This window comes from Vombatus ursinus, unplaced genomic scaffold, assembly GCF_900497805.2.
Source record: "Vombatus ursinus unplaced genomic scaffold, bare-nosed wombat genome assembly UNPS02011613.1, whole genome shotgun sequence".
Taxonomy (NCBI): domain Eukaryota; kingdom Metazoa; phylum Chordata; class Mammalia; order Diprotodontia; family Vombatidae; genus Vombatus; species Vombatus ursinus.
The window spans coordinates 1,527,557-1,548,658 of NW_020951391.1; the positions used below are offsets into that span (position 1 = coordinate 1,527,557).

General features: G+C 43.6%; 1 protein-coding gene across 1 annotated transcript; it reads right to left on the bottom strand.

The window, feature by feature from the left end:
- Positions 1-641: 641 nt before the first annotated feature.
- UBL4B (ubiquitin like 4B) lies at positions 642-1,217 on the bottom strand. Its single transcript, XM_027856724.1, is given in 1 exon segment — positions 642-1,217. A coding segment is annotated over 1 exon segment (576 nt).
- Positions 1,218-21,102: the final 19,885 nt, after the last annotated feature.

The following is a 21,102-nucleotide window of genomic DNA, read 5'->3' on the forward strand; positions in this document are numbered from 1 at the left end:
TTATTTCTTCTCTTCTATGAGGCTTGAATTGTTGAAGATACTTCCTAATGACTTGGAAGATTTTCCCAGCCAAGGAGTCATTCAGCCGTTGGAGGAGAGATCAAGTGTAGGACTTGACATATTCTTCTAAGCCAGGAGTTGTTAACCTTTTTGGTGTCATGGTCCCCTTTGTCAATCTGATGAAGCCCCACTTCTCAAAATAATGTTTATTGCCTTCATATTTGAAAGAAGTGCTAAGTTTCAGTTAAAGGTTAGTGAACATAAAGATGTTAAGTTTTCCAACCCAAATTTGTGAAGCCCCCAAAATCTGAGGATCTGAACTCTAGGTTAAAAACCTGTGTTCTAGGGTCTAACTCTGGGAAACTCAAAGAAATGTGTAAATGTACTTCCTTCCATCCTTTCTTCCTGTTTGGGGGCCCCGATAGAGAAAAGATAATATGATTTTACCAAAAGGGGAAACTGAGGCATAGAGACAATGAGGAGCTCACTAAAAGTTACAGCTTGCAATGACTAGTCTGGGAGATTCAAAAGATAAGTGAGGAAATCTATAGAAGCGAATTGGGGTGGGGGGGAAGTCTCCAGAAAACATACTATGACAACAAAAAATACCCACATCATAAATAATTTCAGACGTGTCAGGTTTATTTACCGGGTGATTTTTCTGGTTTTAAGCCATCCTTGGGGGCTAGGTTGCATTTCATATCTCCTCGGGGCTTATTATTGCCTTTGGACTGGACAGGAGAACCTGAGGCTCCCGGATGCTTCCCTTCTGGGTGTAAGAGTTTTGAGACCCGCTCCAGCTCGTCCAAGCTCATCCGTTGAAAACTCTTCTTGTTCTCTTCCTTTAGCTGGCTAAGCACTTTCTCTACATCTTGAGGGCTAAAATGTTTGGCCAGAATCTGGGTAAGCTGAGGCCACAGGGACCAGGACTGAGACAGAGACACAGACTAGGGCTGGGGCTGGGGCTGGGAAGGTCTCTCGGGGGAGGCCATCTCCAAGGGACGAAGGATCACATTGAGTGTAGAATTGGGTCCAATACAATAGTCAGAGAGACATTTGTTATCAGCCAGGACCTGGCCTCTGAAGAGCAGCCGCTGCTGTTCCTCTGGGACGTGAAGCTGTTTCGACACTAGCCGCTTTAACATAAATACTTTCTCATTCTCTGAGACTTGGAGCAAGCACCGCCGGCCAAAGAGAAGTTTGACGGTTAGCCACATTGTGGTTCAGGGAAGCAGCTGCCACTTGCCTAGATGGAGTCAGTTGACATACTCTGGAGCAAGGTAAGCCAGCAGCCCCAGGCCCTGACAGTCAAAAATGAAAAAGCAAGCCCAAAGTAACTGAAAAATAAGGGGCTGGGCCTGCGGGAGAGGAGCTGCTATTGGCTGACCTGCTTTGATATCACAATCCCCAAGAGGTCTCAGCGTTCCAGGGACGGACGTAGAGGGGTCACTCAACAGGATGATGGTGGTGAGACTGGGGAGGAGTAAACTGCAATATCTCTCACATCCGCACACTCGAAGGCTTTCCACACTCGAAGAAACCACCATAGTTCAGACCCCCATCTCTTCTCTCCTGGTTTGTTTTAATAGCCTCTGAAATGGTTTCACTGTATCCGGTGTCTGGCTTTTCTAATGATTCTTTTACACTAATGCCCATAATGCACTGCTCTCTCCTCAAACCCTCAGTAACTCCCCATTGCCTAGGGAATAAAGTATGGATTCTGTATCTTGGCATTCAAGACCTCTCCACAATTTGACTCCAATGTTGTCTTTTTCAGTCTTATTCCCAACTTCCCCCTTCGTGTACATTTTGTTCTAACCAAATGTTCCATTTTCTGTGCCTTTTGCTCCTGAATTCCCCCATGTCTTACATGGCCTTTTCCTCCCCGTCTGACCAATCTTCACCTACAAAATTCCTCTCTTCTTTCAAGACCCAACTCCAGTGTCCTTCCTGCCTTGCCACCAACACCCCACCCATTCCATAGGTTGTAAGCCCTTCCAGAGCAAGATCCACAGCATCTGCTTGCATTCCTAAGACCTGGCACAGAACTTTTCTATCCACAAGACACCCTTCCTATCCACTAGCCCAATATCCTTCAGCAGGATCAAGAGCTGAGAAATCCCATGTTACCCGGCACCTATTCACCCCACCTTACTAAGTGGAAGTGCCAAAATCTCTCTCTCTCTCTCTCTGTCTCTCTGTCTCTCTCTCTGTCTCTCTCTTTTTCTCTCTGTCTCTCTCTTTCTCTCTGTCTCTCTCTGTCTCTCTGTCTCTGTCTCTGTCTCTCTCTCTCTCTCTGTGTCTCTCTCTGTCCCTCTCTCTCTCCTGCTCCCTCTCTGGTTGGCTGTGTAGTTCCATCTTTCCATTTGCCCAATTAGAATTAGCTCTTGAACTGCCATCCTTCTGATGAAAGCGTGAACTTTCTATGTTTCACCGTGCCCTCGTTACATGATCTTGATATAATGGAGTCACTTCCCCGTGGGAAGAGACAGAGGGCATGCTTAACTGTATATGGTATTTTATCCATGACCTAGAATGAAGGAATACAAGCAACGAAACATCTCCTGCATGACCATCTGCTCGCAGCTTCCTCTAAACACAGGCAGCTCCAAAACAATACATAGACCCTCCAAATCCTTGGAAGACACCATTGGTTTATTTAGTTCTATATAGCTGCTTTTCCTCTAAGTGGTCAAAGGAGCATGGAAAACATATGCTTATTGACAGGTTTGATTTCCCTTCCCAGCAGGCTGTGGGGATTAAAATTATCCAGCCTACAATAAAAGAGACTGAGGCAGAGCTCTGAGCTGATGGCACTTATTAAAGGGTCCATGATCCCCTTAATGAAGTAAACCTCAGATCTTCCTCACGAGCTGAGATGTCCCCTTCTTCTAGGACTTTGTTTTTATAGGGCCTGATACCCAAATATGCAAAAGAGGCATGGTAAAATACAGAATCTCATTGATTGATCGACCTTGCTCTTAAGGGCCAAAAATGATATATCAGCAGGAAGGGGGAGGGGGTCACAGGTTGGATGAAGCATGGGGCATCTCCACTGACTGAGTGGTCATAAGACGGTCATAAGATAGTCACCTGTTCATGTTGGACAAGAGAGAAAAGTCCAGAGGTACAAAAATAATCTTGGGGACTTTCCAAAACATCTAGGCATCCCACTCATGCTGGATTTGGACATGAAATTTGAGTAAAACAAAATGGAGATATCTCTGTCGGAATTCTTGTGGTTGTGCAAGTGAGTTTTGTAACTGGTAGACAAGTAGTGAACATTATTACATTAAAGTTTGAGGCCTACTATAAGAATCTATCTACCCCTATATGATTTTTGTAAAATATCAAACTGGTTGATACTGATGGGTATAGAGCAGGGGTCGAAATGCATTATTTCTCACAAGATGCTGTAACTTCAGGCTCAGCTCTTGGTTCCTTGAGATGCTGGGTCCTGGACTCAGGACCTCTCCCTGACTGAAGTTCTTGACCACCAGTGTTCTTTGGTTGGGAGTCCTGTGTCTGGAAGGGACCTGCAGCTGTTTCTCACTATAGCCACTTTATTATTGACAGAACAGGAGGAGACTCAGCAGGAGGCCCCAGTAAAGAGAACCCAGAAGCTGCCATGCTACCATGGCACCTCTCTTGCCTTAAGCCTTTCTGTTCTGTTGTTTCCAGGACCTGAGAGCTACATACAATCATCCTAGGTCCACTGGTCTCCTCCATCCTAGGTCTCCTCTATAGACAGAGCCAACAGGGCCTCTGTTAGACTACCAGGGAAACCTGCGGCCTCGAGGCCACTATGGATTCAATCAATGGGCCGCACTTGAGGACCTAGAGGGTCACATGTGGCCTCGAGGCCACAGGTTCCCCACCTCTGGACTACACTGTTATAACACACAACTAGGAAGCACAACAGATAGGGTACTGGGCTAAGAGTCAGGAAGACCTGAGTTCAAATCCAGCCTAGACACTTACTAGCTGTGTGACCCTGCGTAGGTCACTTTACCTCTGTCTGCTTCTGTTTCCTCATCTCTAAAATGGGGATAATAATAGCACCTACTTCCCAAAGTGGTTATGAGGCCCAAATGAAATAATATTTGTAAAGTGCTTAGACAGTATCTGGAATGTAGTAGGTACCGAATAAACGCTAGCTATTCTTGTTATTAATAAATGTTTATTGCACTGAAAAAGAATATCGATGTGCGGAGAGAAAAGGCAAAGAGATAGTGAGGGTAAGGAAGGAAAAACAAGGAAGAAGAAAAGATAGTATGGGGAAAAGAGGAGGTAGGGAAAGTAGTAAAGGGGAAAGGGAGGTCCTGTGATGGGATTGGGTGAGGCCTCAAGGAAAGGTCATGAAGAGAAGGAAGCAGAACAGTCAAGGGACCTGCTCTGAATTCCCCCTCCATGCAGGGCTCGATGCTGGGTGCGCTGGCCAGTGAGTAGGTTTATAGATTGAGAGCTGGAAAAGATGGGCCTGAGAGGTCATTGGGCACAACTCTCTGTTGTGAAGAACACAACCCATGAGAAAACCAAGGCTGAGAGTGAAATGACTAGCCCTGGGTCACAAAAGGAGTAATTGTCTGAGGTAGGATTCGAACCTCACTCTTCCTAACTTCAAATTCATCACTGTATCAATTGCACCGTCCAGCTGCCAAAGTCAACTTACTATCAGTGTAGTCAATACCTTAGCTGTTCCTTCCATCCCCATCCTGCCTTTACCTAGGAGTTATATGCAACACATGACTTCTTCTAGAGCTCCTCTCTACCATAGGTGTGGTTGGACCCTTTGCTTCCAGATTACCATCAGCTCCTTTTCACCTTTGGCTGTCAGGATGTGAGTCTTGGCATGAGTATGGCTAGGATAATTTGATTTGAATAATCATATACAGTTATATCAAAGAGATTTTTTGGGATTTGGAAGATATAATTCGGAAAAAAATCAGAGTGCTTCTAAACAAACAAGAATTGCTTGCTCAGGCAGAAAACACTCCTCCCTGTCTGAGAGAGAAAAACTATTAAAATGTAAAGTCACTTTACTAAAACCTGGTATTGGTGGCTGGGATGTTCTTGGAGACAGAGAATGGCGGCACACTCTCGGAAACCTTTTGTGAGGGCGAGTTCAGCAAAAGAATTACAAAAGCTGAATAAAAGACTCATGAGATAGCTCTTGTTACATACTATAGAGTAGCACAGTGGAAAGTATGCTGTGTTTGGAGCCACAGTCCCACATCCTATGGGTTCGAATCCAGTCCCTGCTAATGATTATCTTTATGACCATGGGCAGGTCACTTGAAGTCAAAGGCCAAAGTTTTCATGTGAAAAATGAAAGAGTTGGTCTAGGTGGCTTCCTAAGATCCCTTTCCAGCTCTAAATCTATGTTCCTGTGATGAAGGGAGAACAGTGACTCCTCAGAGGTCTTCCTCCTTTGCACTCAGTGAATAGGAGACCAAGAAAGGTTTATTACAGCATCTTTCCCCCCCTCAAGAATAGGATTGTGTTGCCTATTGGGAGCTGCATGGAGCTACAGGAGTCAGGATGGAGAGATCTGGGATGCCATCTTCTGGGAGCTGGGGAGAGTTAGATGAGGAGCCAAAAGATGCCCAATGCCCCTAGAGCAGCTGGCTGAGGAATTCCAGAAAGCAATGCCCACTGGGAGCCCTGACTATTCCTTCCATTCTCCCTCCCTCCTCTCCCTGTCTCTCTCTCTCCCCCTCCTTTCCCCCCTCTCCTTGTCTCTGTCTCTCTCTCTCTCCCTCCTCTCTTTCCCTCTCCCCCCTCTCCGTCCTTCCATTCTCTCTCTCACTCTCTCTCTCTCTCTCTCTCTCTCTCTCTCTCTCTCTCTCTCTCTCTCTCTCTCTCTCTCTCTCTCTCTCTCTCCTCTTCTTCCTGTTCTGTATTTTAACCTTTTCATTTCTATTTGAGTTTCTGTCAGTCTAGCTGACCAATCTCAAGACATGTGGTCACTGAGCTATACTGGAAGCATCTGCTAATGGCAGCTCTTAGAAAATGCAATGCAGAGAAAACCGGGATCCTGTCTATTTGTATACACTCCTTACACAAGCATTTCCATATTGTTTATTCCTCCTCTGAATAAAATAGTATTTTATCCCTAGTATTATAAATAAAATAGTATTTTTATCCCTAGTATTATAAATTGCGTGTTTCTGAAGAGTCAGTCTCGGCATCCTGGGGGAAAGGAGAGCAGGCATACATTTTCCCATGCTTGTGAGGTAGGGACTGAGCCAAAGAATAAGAAAATCCCCCCCAAATGTCAGGAGAGATTCTCTAGCATGGGGGTTCCATATCAAAATCCAGATTTACATAATATATAAATGAGAGGGTGATTCTTCACTTTACAACAAGATTTGCTGCTAGAGTTTTTTTAATATCCAGTTCCCTGAGAGTATTTAAAATATGCTTCAATTTACAGAATTGAATTTTACATGGAGCTTGTCAAGAATACATCTGTTGCATAAAGTTAGGTCCCCCTGCACAGAAGGAGAAGTCACAGTCCTTTGTCCTAGGTGAATTCCCAACCTGACTAGGTAGACAGCTACATAAATAGTGCAAAACATGTACAAAAATTATTTAAATGGTTGCAAGTTAATATCATGCAAACTGTACCTCAGTCTGAGGAGCTCTGAGACAAAGCAGGCATGAGAACCAGGTGGAGCTAATCAGAGAAGGCTTCCCTAGGGAGAGAGTTCTGGGAGGGGTTTGGAAGGAGACAAAAGAGGGGCAGGAGGGAGCAGGAAGGTGCCTGGGATGTCATTACCTGGCTGTGAGCCTTTCAAAAAGAGCCACAAGGGCAGGAAGCCAGAGGAAGCTTAGAACAAAGGGGAGGAGAAAAGGAAGAGAGGAAGCAGCCACAAAGGAGGGGAAGGAGGAAAAGAAAGGAAAGGTTGAGTTGTAAATGTTGTTATTCCCTTTCCTGGTACTCGAGAGCCTACAGGACCAGCAGTTTTGGACCTCCTGCATTAGCTAGAAAAGGAGACAGAGATGCTTATCTTGGCAGCACTGTGAGCAGAGATGGCAGATGCCCCTCTGCGCCAGGACAACAATCCTTTCTGTGGAACTGTGCCCTGAGAAATCACCCTTGCCTGCCCTGAACCTCCTAATGAAGCTATGCCGGGGAACGTGTGATCTCGGCACAGTTATTGCATTTGGAGTGCAGAATAACAATTCATAATTTTTTTAATTTAAAATTTTCCCATGTAATTGCTTGTCTTAATTATGCAATTAACACGAGAAAATGCAATTGCATAATCAGGGCACGTAATCAGACAAAGATTGCAGTAATTAGGGGGTGAAGATTGTAGGGAAGGGGGGTCAGTGACAGGGGGAGAGCAGGGAACCTTTGTAGGAGGGTAGATTGCCCCCACTATGAGCTTTGAGTCCCCTGCTTTGGGGAAAAGGAAATTCAATTAAGCTAATTTGGAAACAACAAAATGGTAAGGCAGGTGGGGAAAGGAAGGAGTTCTGTGTTATCACTGTGGCTTCCCCTTGTTCTCCTTCAAAGCCTAGCTCAAAACCTTCCATGAAGCCTTCCCTGATTAACTCCACCTGGTTCTAATCGGGTCATTGCCTCATATCCCTCCCTGGACACTTTTGAAGCCCAGATCAGTGTCCCAAATGGATTGATGGGGGTGATGAGGAAACAGAGACCTGGGATAACTCAGTGAGCTGGATCCCTGGCCGGCTAGTTAGAGGCTAGGAGCATCTAGCCCACGACCTCTAATCATACAGTTTCCTGGAGGCCACTGCTACGGGAAAGAGGTGCATCAGCATTAAGTACCTCAAGGCACAAAGACCTTGAAATGCAGGTATCAGTCTGGACAATCCCCAGGCTATTGGTGGAGCTTCCAAAGGCTCTTGCCCCTCCTAGACCTTTCTCACCAGCAAAGATGTGCTGGGCTCCCCCTAGCGCAACCCTGGAGTGGATTCTGGACTAACAGCAGACCTCCCACCACCCGCCCCCCAATCCCATCCCCACTCCAACCAGGGAAAAAAGTACTGTGCATTATACAAAAGAAGTGACTAAGTTATCCATACCCTATGACTCAAGAGAGTCCACTGTTAGGCATATGCCCTGATGAGGTCATTAACCATGCACTAAAATTTATAGTAACTCTTTGTGGCAGCAAAAATTAAGTTCTCAGAAAAGTCCTTGGCTCCGTCAAATGGCTTAACATCAGAAATGGCTGTGATTATATCAGTAGAAATGACATGAAAGAAGATTCATTAACATCTGCTTTGCTGCTGTAGCCTAAGGGTCACCTTTCCATCTGACTTAGACCGGAGACCTTCTAAATGTATTGTTTCCCCCATTAGAAGGGGAGCTTTTTGAGAGAACAGACTTCTGAGCTGTTCTAGTTGTATCCCTGATGCTTAGTACAGTGCTTTACACACAGTAGGAGCATAATAAATACCTTTACATTCATTCATTCATTCATTCATTCAAAAAACTGGAAATAAAATAGAAACCCATTGATTAGGGAATGGCTAAACAAATTGTGGTATACACATGTAAAGGAATATTACCATATTGTAAGAAACAAAGAACATGATAACTACAGAGAAGTATGGAAAGACTTATATGAACTGATACAAAGCGAAATAACCAAGCCAGGAAAACAGTGCACACAATGACTACAGTGATATAAATGGAAAGAACAACCATCACAAATCAAAACCAAGTGTTGTAAAAATATTATCAAGATTGTCACCAAACAGAAGAGATGAGAAGACATTTCTCCTGATTCTTCAACGAGGAGGGGGTTCATGGGTGCAGATCATTGAATATAACAGCAGATTTTTTTCAATGTATCTATTGCTTTTGCTAGATTTTTTTTTAATCTTCCTCTTTTTAAAAAAAAAAGTGTTATAAATTACGGACTCTCTGGTAGGAGAGAAATGAAGTGACATAAAGGGAAATGTTGGTGATGTAAAAGCCAAAAGATGTAATATGTTTTTAAATAGAAAAAAGAGGGAAAATGTCCATGAAGATGAACCCCCAAATCCCTTCCATAATGGGTTTCTTTCTTGTCTCCCAGCAATGGAGATGTTTAAACAGAAGCTCATAATTAACAAAAGGGCATGTTAATCAGGATAATAATTGAATGAATGAAAAATGCATTTATTAAGCACCATGTGCCAAGCATTATGCTCATGGTTGAGAATACAAATACAAAAGCAAAAACAATCACTACCCCCAAGGAGACAAAACATAGAGGGCTGCAGTGATCATGGAGGGGAGCTTTAATCAGGAAAATTACGGGGATGATGAGTGGGGTCATAGGGGAATAGATTGACACCTCCCATCCAGGAACAACATCAGAGTTATTTAATCAAAGGTTCTAGAACTGGAAGGTGTGGTAGTGGTATGCTCTACAAGGCAGTTGACTAGGTTAAGAAGATGGATGGCCAGGAATAGTGAATAAAGTGAGGTATAGGGGCAGCGTAGTGGTGCAGTGGATACAGCACCAGCTCCAGAGTCAGGAGGACCTGAGTTCAAATGCAGCCTCAGACACTTGATACTTACTAGCTGTGTGACCCTGGGCAAGTCACTTAACCTCAATTGCCTCACCAAAAAAAATAAAATAAAATAAAAAAATAAAGTGAGGTACAGCTGGGCTTGGCCTGAAAGAGTAGAAGAGATGATATAGTCATATATGGGGGTGGGAGGGAGCAGGCCCTGGTGAAGCTGAGTAGTGAACACAGAGCCTTCCTGGGAATTAGGAAAGTCTGGGTACTGCCCTCAGTAACTCTAAGACCTATTAGATGTAGAGAAGGCACCAACTTGAATTGGTAGAGGGAATTATTAATTATACTTTTTAGAGCATCACAGTTAATTATTAATTATACTTTTTAGAGCATCACAGTGCCCAGAGAACCAGCCTCACAATCAGGGAGCCGTGAATTCAAGTCTTGCCCCCTGACTTATACTGGCTGTATGACCTTAGGAAAGTCTGGTGACCCTGGCACCAGTCTAAGATCACAAGCTGCAAAGCCGGCATCAATCTGCCTTGATGAAGGGAGTTTCCTATAACAGTGAAATCACAGGTTTGGTCCCTAAAACAATGACTTTTGTTTTTATTAATAACAATTTAAAATTATATTTCATTAAAATATTTCTATTTGTCATTTTATAAATTTTATTTAGAAATAGGAATGTTATTATTAAGAATTCATGTTTATTAGATTACTCAGTGGATAGAGAACCGGGTGTGAAGTCAATAAGCCTTGAATTCATATCAGGCCTCAAACACTAACTAGCTGTGTGACCCTGGGCAAGTCATTAACCTCTCTGTCTGCCTCACTTTCCTCATCTGTGCAATGGGAATAATAATAGCACCCATCACCCAGAGTTGTGAGAAAAAAATGAGATAATATAAAGCGCTGTGTACTTTGAAGCACTATCAAACAATTATTTAAATGCTATTTATTATTATAAATGATTACAGAATCACAAAAATGTAAGGGTTGGAAGGGACCATAGAGCTATTTCAAGGCCATTTATTCTCCCTCCTCCCTATAGCTGAACCCCTTCTGCATCATCATGGTTTAGTGAAAAGAGCATTGGAACTGGAATAAGAAGACTTTAAACAAGTCACTTCCTCCCTCTATGGCCCAGTTTCCTCTTCAGTTAAACTCACAGTGATGCAGAAGGGACTCAGCTATAGGGAGGAGAAAGAATAAATGGCCTTGAAAATTCCTCCCCATTCTGTAATTTATTGATCCTTTTTCACTGATGCTAGCATAGCATCAGGGCAGTCACTTAACCCAGTTTGCCTCAGTTTCCTCATCTGTAAAATGAGCTGGAGAAGGAAATGGCAAACCACTCCAGTATCTCTGCCAAGGAAAACCCCACATGGGGTCATGGAGAGTTGAACACAACTGAACAACAACAACACAGCATAACCGTCCCATAAGGAAATCTGTAAGTACCTCCCCCACCCCCCCACCCCCAACATCTCTGGGCAAGGTGTTTGCAAAGATCTCCTTTCCTTAATTCCACTGAGGCAGGTTAGGGTTAAGAAAGGTTCACTCTGGGATTTTAACAAGGAAATATAAAACTCAGAATTTAGAGTTATTGAATTGTCAAGTTACAAAGAATTGAAGATCTCCTACAGCCAACCCAAGCTCTAGGGCCCTATTCTCATTCCTCACCTAGTAGGAAGAAGTCGCTTTCACATCAGAGATAAAGCTGGTTCTTTCCTTAGGTGAAGTTCACCTCCTCTCTCTTGAGTTGTCTCTGGCTAACCCATCCAGGCAAATCTGAAAAGTGTTTGTTCAGCATTCACTGGGTTCAGGAGACAGTGACAGGCCCTGGGGACACAAAGAGGAGATAAAATCCAACCAAACCAACCACTTCCTACTCTCAGGGAGCTTATTTTAGAGTGGGACACAGACTAAAAACAGAGAAGTGGGTTGGTGATTAGGAGAGAAAGGAGAAAGCAGAGACAAATAGGGGGATCGTTGGAAGATTGGAAGGGGCCTGAGCCAAACTTGAAGGAGGTGGGGACTTCCCAAGAGGAGGGAGGAGAGAGAATTCCAGGCAGGGGCTAGACCTTGTGCAAAAACAGAGGATGGAATACTGAGTTCAGTGAATGGCAGAGGCCAGTTTGACCAGAATGGAGAGCATTGGAAGGTAATTTAGGGTAAACTGGGAAAGGTAGGCTGGAGCTAGATTATGAAGGACTTCAAGTGATGAGTTGTTATTTAGTCGTGTCTGACTCTCTGTGACCCCATTTGGGGTTTTCTTGGCAAAGATATTGAAGTGGTTTGCCATTTCTATCCCCAGCTTAGTTTTATAGATGAAGAAACTGAGGCAAACAGGGTCAAGCAACTCGCCCAGGGTCACACAGCTAGTAAGTGTCTGAGGCCAGATTTGAACTCAGGAAGAGTCTTCCTGACTCCTGGCCCAATGATTATGGCGCCACCTAGCTTCCCCATGACAAGTTGGGGAGTTCATGTTTAATCATGGAAGCAAAAGGGAGCTATGAAGGTTTTTGAGCAGGGGAGTGACCTGGTCAGACTTAAGTTTCAAAAAAAATTACTTTGTCATCTCTGTGAAGAAGGATTAAAGAAGAAACATCTTGGAAGCGATGAGTCCAGTTAGAATCTGTTGACTTGTATCTGAACTTTGTTTTCATTTTTTAAAGGGAAGAGATGTTGTGTGTCTTTTTTTCAAAGAGGACCAGTGACATCACAGGGTGATGTCTTGGCTTGTGGGTGAATTGGATTTAAGTGAGGCAGAGTTGCACAAAGTCATCAGCTTCACTCTCTCTTCCTGAGTCATCAAAGACCAAAAGTCAAGACAGCCAGTGATGGCCCAGGATGCAGTGGATGACCTTGGCATCTTCACTGTCTGACCCAGCTCTAGGTGCTCCACAGTGCCTGCTTCAGCCGCCTTCATTGCCATTGGAACAATTGTTTTCATCTGCCCGTTCCACTGGGAAGTCTTCGAATGCTTGGAGTAGACATCCCCTAACTCATGAATAGATTTGAGGCCCCTTGGTTACCCCCAACCTGGTTTAGCCCATCTGCTTTTACCAGGATGTGGCTGCTGTGCATGCCACAGCTTCTTGTAGCCCCAAGTGGGAGTTGGGTGAAAGGTAGATGCCGAAGGTAGATGAACAGCCCTCATACCCAAAGTGCTAGTGCCTGAACACCCCCTATACCCAAAGGGAGGAGATATATTGGAAAGTAAGGTGATAGAAAAACAATCTAAATATTTGGATATATATAAATGAATGCATTTATAAAGGAGTAGTATTCATAAATATTCGATAATTTGCACCAGTACTTTGTACCTTCCTTTTCCTTTCCCTACCCTGTGATCTAATTCCCCACCAAGGGGCACATCCCACAGTTTGGAAACATCTTGTCTAAATCATCCGAGGGGCAGGGGCAAGAAAAGGAAGATGCCTACGCATGGTTGCCCATATGGTACTAAAAATCCACTGCCTCCTCCCTCCCCTTCTCCTTCTTCTCTTAATATCACTCACCAAAGTCCTATTTCATGGGGTGGGTGGGTAGAGGTGATTACCTAACTCTACCTTGAAAGACTGACTTTGCAGGGTAGCTAGGTGGCACAGTGGATACAGCACCAGCTCTGGAGTCAGGAGGCCCTGAGTTCTAATCTGACCTTAGACCAAACACTTGACACTTACTAGCTGTGTGACCCTGGGCAAGTCACTTAACCCCATTGCCTAGCCAAAAAAAAAAAAAAGACTGACTTTGGATAGATGTGATGAACATTTCACACTTGTCCCTGTTTGTCCCCTACCCACCTCCTTAGAGTCTGAAGCTATATTCAGGGTGGATGTCTGGGGAATAGCATCCAAAGCCCTACCCAATATTTTCTTTATAGTATCACACATTCCTTAAAAATACAGCGGTAGTGAGGTTAGTGGAAAGGGTGCTGTTCTCGAGTCAGAGGATCTCAGTGAAAATCCTCACTCTGCCACTTACTATGTGTATGTGACCTGGGCAAATCATTTATCCTCTCTGGGCCTTAGTTTACTGCTCTGTAAAATGGCTGGGGGAGGGGGGATGTAGACTAAATCTAGATCTCTCAAGAATCTTTCCAGCTCTAAGTACTACCAACACAGAATCTCTACCATGAGTAGAAGTTTCACCCCTTCCTCCCAGACAGAGGCCCAGACTGTGGATGAGTGCCCCTTTCCAGAAAGGTTTTCTAATCAGAACAAGGAGGGAGGTAATACAGAGTAGCTTGGCAGACCCTCCCCGACCAAAGGGAAATGGAGAGGGCTTGTGGGCAGTCTGTGCTGTTAGCTGCTCTCCTGGATGGTTTATGACCGATCCCTAGGGCAGCATGAAAGACTCAGCAAAGAGATAATTTATGAGTCCTGCCCACCCCGGCTTACGGTTCAAGGTGATTACCCCCTTAATAATGTTAACTGGCTTTGGAAGGAGGAGGGCTGAGAACTGCAAAGGAGAAAAGAAGGGGGGAGAACATGAAGAGGGGAAGGAAGGAAGCAAAAAGTATCCCAAAGAAAGGGAGCTATGAAGAAGAGAGAAGGAGCGAGGCTAGGGGAGGACAGAGAGAACCAGAGAAGTATAGAAAGATAGACATAGATACAGAAAAGACACAGAGATAGAAAGAGAGAGCTAGAGACAGAGAGAGAGGAAGAAATTTTAAAAGATAGGAAAGGAGACTGGAGGAGAGATAAAAGAAGATTATATCAGTTAAAGATAGAAGGAAGAAAATAAGAGAGGATAAAATCAGGAAATACTGAAGGAAGTCTAGGGAAAAGAGCCCAGGAGGTGGAGTTGAATTTTGTAAACAAGTGCTCTATTAAGTAGGTATTTTCTTAGATCTCACTTCCTAGAGGAGAGGAACCCATTTATCTTCTTAACCATCAGGCCCAGAGGGAAAACAGACGGACAAAAGGCGAGGTGAGGCCAAGGGAATTAGTTCCAAGGAAGGGTTTAGAAGCTAAGTGCTCTGATGCTCAGTGCCAGACTATTTCTCCTGGTTCACACTGGGTATTGGGTCTGTAATAGCCACGAGACCTTCCTGCCCCTCTCTGCATCATAAAGAATCTCAGAGTTGGAAAGGACCTCATACCTGAACAGGAATCCCCTCTACAGCTCTGTCCCATTCCCGCCCACCCCCAAGAGTCATCCAGCTCCAGCTAGAAGACCTGAAGAGATGGGGAATTCACTATTTTTTGCAGTAGCCCATAATTTCCTTATTTTGAATCAAAATCTGCCTCTCTGCTATTTATTTTCCTCATCCTGCCCTCTGGGACCTAGGAGAACACATCTGGACAGTTTTCAACGTGATTCTTCTAAATCAGGGGTGTCCTAAATCTTCTCTTCCCCAGGTTAAACATCTTCCATCTATTCTTATAGAATACCTTCTCCAGGTCTCTCACCATCCTGCTCATTTCCTCTGGAAGTGGATAAAAAGCTCTGGATTTGTAGACAGAATTACTGGTTAAGTAACTTAGTAACTTGCTCAGTAGCACAAAGATACACACACATACATGAGTGCAAACTCTGGTGCACCCTGCAAGCCTGAGCACTTAGATCCCAGAGACGTTAAATATTGGAAGTAGAGTTATGATTCCCTCCCTGCTGGAAATTGCAGGGACCTTGAGAAACTCTCCCATTTTCCTGCTGTGTGAGTGGGTTTGACCACTAGGTGTCACTGGTGGATCTCTCTCCATGGTGGATTCAACTAGAAGCTTGTAATTTTTTCAGCCCATAGACTCAGCCACTCTCCAGATGGACAAAAGTAGTCAGAATTACTAGTAGCCTAGAATTCTGTTCTTACACTGATCTCTTATCTTCCATTCATCTATTTTCTGAAGGCACGAACACTCTTTTTTCCCCTCCCAAACACTCTTTTAGTCCAATAGTTTACTATCCTGGTGTGACCGTAAAGAATGTTGTTCCATTTTGTTTTAACAAGAAAAAGAGCCTGTAGGGCATAGGGGATAGGGAGCTCAAATTGAAGCTGGGAAGACCTGAGTTCAAGTTTCACCTCTGAGACATACTAGCTCAGTGACCTTGAGTGAGTCAATCAATCTTTCATTCTAGGCAAGAGAAGGTGTCCTGGGATGTGGAGAAGGGAGGGAAGAAAGCAAGAAGGGGCCACTGAGGGAAAAGGAAGCGACCAGCACAGAGTTCAGAGAATGTAGGGGCAGGGGACAGAATAGCCAGAAAAGGATGAGGAACACACAGGGTGGGGCAAAGGACTCCTCTGTTGCCTCAGAGGGTCTAAGCCAAGCCTTGATCCTGAAGTGATGGTCTCTCCTTGCATTCCCATTCTTTTGCTTTCTCTTGGAGAGTTTTTTTTTTGTTGGGGGGTGAGAGGCCTTGGAGCCCTAAGGGACAGGAGAGAAGACAGCACAGTACTGTACAGGAAAGTTAACATAGGCACTTTTTAAATTGCAGATTTCTTTCATTATGCTCTACATAAAGTCAAATTTGCACAGTGCTAATTTACATAAAGCAAGAACTGCCTGTATTAAAAGGCAAATAAATCAGTGGCAGTCCATAAGCTATAATAGTTTTAGGTGAGTCCGCCCACAAAGTATCTTGAATACTTGGTAAGCATTCTCTGGAAAACCTTCCTTATGAGTTGAAGGGTATTCCAAAGGAGTGCTATTAGTGATAAAGGAGGAATCTCTTGGTGAGGGAGGGTGGATGTATATATAAAGGAATTAAATAATATAAAAAACAAGAGAACAATTTTTAAAAATTTAAAAATGATTAGAACTATGTAAAAGTGAAATGGTCTACCTCAGGAGAGAGTGGGAATCCCCTCCCCCCTTGCTAAAGCTTATAAAAAAGGGGAGTTATGTTCTGGAAGGAATTCTTGTTCAGGTACAGGTAGGACTAAACTGGCTCTGAGGTTCTGTGGCTAACTTTCCCAGAAGTTCCCACTTAATTACTTGAGGGCATCATTTCTTGTCCTGTAAAAGTAGCCAGAGTAACCAGGACTGACTGACTAACTGACCAGGATCAGGCAATGTCTTCCCAGCAGCCAGGCATACTCCTGTCTTGCCATGTTAATAGGCCAGGCTTGTGAGGTCTGGAGCTCCAGAGGGGTTGGATTTTTAAAGTAAGAAGCAGTAGGGGATGGAGGGGTGGATGGCGGAGGGGGAAGATCTTCCAGTTTGAATTGGTTAGCCAGGCACCACTCACTAGTCATTCTTTCCACTCAACAGTGTACTGAGAAATGTTTTAGTAACTGCTTCTCCTATGCCCCCAACACTTTTAAGTTTAATCTAAAGACTGACATTTTCTCAATCATTTTCTTAAGTCTAGAACAGTAAACAAAACTATAAATCAAGTCCTGATTTGTAGCATTTACTGATTTCTGAGGTATAATGATTCATACTGAAAATTTAACAATCAGCTCTCTAGTTGGTTTAAACTGGTTCTACCACATCCCTGTGACTTCTACTAAGGGTAGACTCTTTCATGGCAGTCCAACCCCAGTCCATAGGGAGGACAGAGAGGAGACATAGGCTGGGTCTCTGCATCCAGAGAGGTACATTCAACATAATCCTCCCATCTCCAGCATGACCTTTCTCCAGATGTTATCTCTTCTCTCTTAAGTATTAAGCATCCTCCCTCCATCTCTCTCTCTCTCTCTCTCTCTCTCCCTCTCTCTCTCTCTCTCTCTCTCTCTCTCTCTCTCTCTCTCTCTCTCTCTCTCTCTCTCTCTTTCCCCTTCCCCTTTCTCTCTCTGCTCACTTCTTTCCATATGCCAATATGCCAACCAATATACTCAGGTCTTCCTTCCTTATGAATTTATCAATTGCCTCCTTGAGCCAGGCACTGTGCTAGGAATACAAAGGAAAAAGTATAAATGATCTATGACTTCAAAGAGCTTACAGTCTAGTCAAGGAAGACAATGTGTACGTATCTAGGCATATACAAACTAGATCCTCAAAAAAGCCTTCTTATACTTGTCTCTTATACTCCATCCAGGTGCCATCCCATTGTCTTCTTTCTGGCGTATTCCAGGAACCTTCTAGCTATGGGGAATTGGAGGAGAAAGCTCAAACAGCTCTATGCTGTGACAGCCTTAAAGTTAGCACCTCTCAAATCCATCTCTATAGCCCTGATAGAGAATTTAGCAGAGCTCCAAAGTCCCATATCTCCAACTGCCCACAGGGCATCTCTACCTTGTTGTTCCACGACTACCAGAAACTCAACATAACCTGCATTCAACTCATTATCTTCCCTGACAAATTTGCTCTCTCCGCCAGCATCCTTATTTCTATCAAGGTTGTGATTCCCATAGTGGATTATTTTGGGGAATTGATATAAGAGAGGGAGATGCATCCCCAAATCTAGGAACAAAGTTAGCAAATGCAAGGTTGGAAAAGTAGAAATTCAAACAAAATAACTAAGATTTGGTCTTTATGGGACTCCTTCTCAGAAGCAGGCAATGCCACCCTATCATCCAGAGAGAGCTCACTGATAAGATTTGGCTGCCTCCCTAAGTATCAACAAGAAGAAGTCATTATAAAGTACCACTAATGAGAGATAAACTATAATCCTGGGAAATTTGACACATCATCAAGATATGGTGAAATGAAGACAGGTGTCTGTCTTGATGACAGACGTAAGAAAGGGTGGAGCCTTGATCGTAAGCACCTTGAGGGCATGTCTACTAAACCTTGTCTCTTTCCCAACATTATGTTCTACATCCATAGGTCAGAAGATCATAGATTGGGGCAGCTAGGTGGCGAAGTGGATAAAGCGGTGGACCTGAGTTCAAATATGGCTTCAGACCAAACACTTGACACTTACTAGCTGTGTAACCCTGGGCAAGTCACTTAACTCCAATTGCCACCCCCCCAAAAAAAGATCATAGAAGCAGCTGGGTGTCAAAGTGAACTGGGCATTGGATTGAATCAGGAAAACTTGATTGATTTTGATTCTAGCCTCAGACATTCACTAGCTAGGCAACCCTCAGCAGGTCACTTAACCATACTTAACTTCTGTCTGCCTCAGTTTCCTTGACTATAAAATTGGGATTAATAGTAGCACCCACCTCATAGAGTTGTTGTAAGGATCAAATGAAGTAATATAATAGGCATATAGTAGGTGCTTAATGAATACTTATCCCCACTCCCTCTTTTTCATCAATTTAGAGCTGGAAGAGAATGCTATCCAACCTTCTCATTTTACAGATAAAGGAACTGAAACTCACAGGTTTTCAGGCAAATTACTTGCCTGAAATCATTCAGTTAGGAAGCAGCAAAGCTGAGATTTGAACCTAGCTCCTGGGTCTAAATCCACCACTCTTTCCACCAATCACATCACATCTTTAAAAAGTTGTCTACATGTTTGTTTTATTATACAGTCTGCATCAAGTAAAGAAAGGGAGAATTGGAGAGAAAGAATGAGATGTCAAAATTTATCTGAAATACTGTCTCTGATGGGCACGAATATAGTAGAGAAGGGAAAATGTCCTAGAATCTACCAAAGCTTCATGAAATAATTCATAGCAATAATAATTAAAACTAGCATTTAGGTAGCACTTTACAAATATTATCTCTTTTCATCCTCATGGCCACCTTGGCAGGTAGGTAGGTAGGTGCCACTATTATCCCCATTTTACAGATGAAGAAATTAAGACAAACAGAGGTTAAGTGACTTGCCCAGGATCACACAGCCAGTAAGTGCCTAAAGCTGGATTTGAACTCAGATCTTCCTAACTCCAGGTCTAGTACTCTGCCCATGGTCAGATCTGTCCTTAAGGAAAATGATTTTGATAGCTGCTTGGACAGACTGTACTAGGGAGACATTTAAAGCAGGTAGACCAACTAGGAGGCTACTAGCATAGAGTTCAAACTTGAGTTCAAATCCAGCCTCAGACACCCACTAACCTGTTTGACTTAGTTTCCTCATCTGTAAAATGAGCTAGAGAAGTAAATGGCAAACCATTCCCAGGATCTCTGCCAAGAAAACCACAAAATTGGTGTTATAAAGAGTTGGGCAGAAGTCTAAGCAACAAAATACCAATTTGGAGGTTGTTCCAATAACCTAGTCAAAAAGCAACGAGAGCCTAAGTGGCATCTGGGAGAAAACAGCCTGAGAGATTGAAAGAATGGTGGTGCCTTCTCCAGGAAGAGGGAGTTTGGAGGAGGGGTGAGTTGAGGTGGGGGGAGACTCTTTTGGACATGTTGAATACTATGAGGTGTCTCTGGGATATCTTGTTTGAAATGTCCAATAGGTAGTTGGTGATATGGGACTAAAGCTTAAGAGAGAGATAGGCTGGGAAATATAGATCTGCATAGAGAAGGTAGTTAAACCCATGAGAGCTGACAAAAACAACAGGGGAATGGTTATAAAGAAAGACAAGAAGGCCTTTGAGGCTTGGAACCCCCTCCCCCTCTCACTTCAGGGTGCGATCTGCATGATAAGTCAGTAAAAGAGACCGAGGAGAGGTCAGGCAAGAAGGGAAGAGAAAAAATAGAGTGCGATGGTATAAAATTCCAGACAGGAAAAAAGTGTCCAAATGGAGAGGGTCGTCCAAGGTTTTCAGTGCAGTAGAGAGGTCAAAGAAGAATGAGGCCTGAGAAAATCCCATGACATTGGGCAGTTAGGAGATTGGTAGTTAAATAATAAGCTCCAAAGCCTGATTACAAAAGTTTAAGGACTGAGGAGAGGGGAGGTGGAGACGATGAGGGTAGCAAGCTTGTTTTAGGACTTTGGCTGAAGAAGAGAGAGCTACAGAGGGTCCCAAGGGTCTCAGTGAAGCTTTAAGCTACTCAAGCTATTAAGTCTCTTGAGAGGAGCTCAGTAGCATGAGGGGATGGCAGGAAGTAGTGAAACTCAAGTCATATTTAAAGGGAGTAGGGAAGATCTGGTCAAAAATGAGAGTTAAAGATTGGCTGGGGGCAGGGGTGTGATTGAGAGAGGTATCAGATGGAGAAGATGGGAGGCGATGAAGCCAAGGGTACATGTACAAGTGTTAGCCTTAGCAAGGATGATGGTAGTATCTAATTATTAGATACTGGGAGAAAGACAATGCATATGTTAAAAAACATCCCATGAAAGATGCAAAGCAAGAGAACTTTGTTTATCGATAATGTTCAAATTACTTTGGGACACATTCTAAATTAAGCCTACATGCCAGCTTCCTCCCTTATGTGAAGCTAGGGGAGAGTTTGTTTAGGATGGTGTAGAGGGCAGAACAAGGAGAGAAGGAAGAATGTTGCCTAAGTGGTGCTGGTTTTGCTTTCTGAGATTTCAGACACAAGATGCGTTCTTTCTCACTGCAAGAACCCAAAGGTCTCAGCTTTTAGGGGAAATCTCTTTATAAGGATCAGCTATAATGGAGGAAAAAGAAGCAGAGTATGAATGATAAGATGGAGAGTGCTTTTCCATTCCAGTCCAACAACTATCTATCTAGTACTTACTATGTGCAAGCCACTGTGATAGATGCCAGAACACAAAGACAAAAATGAAAAGAGTAGTCCCTGCCCTTGAGGAGCTTACATTTTACTGGTTTCCTTCACAACTGAAACAGGAAAGTAAAAACAAGAAGCAGGGTTCCCTCAGGGATAGGTTTCTTAACCAGAGGCAAACTATAAA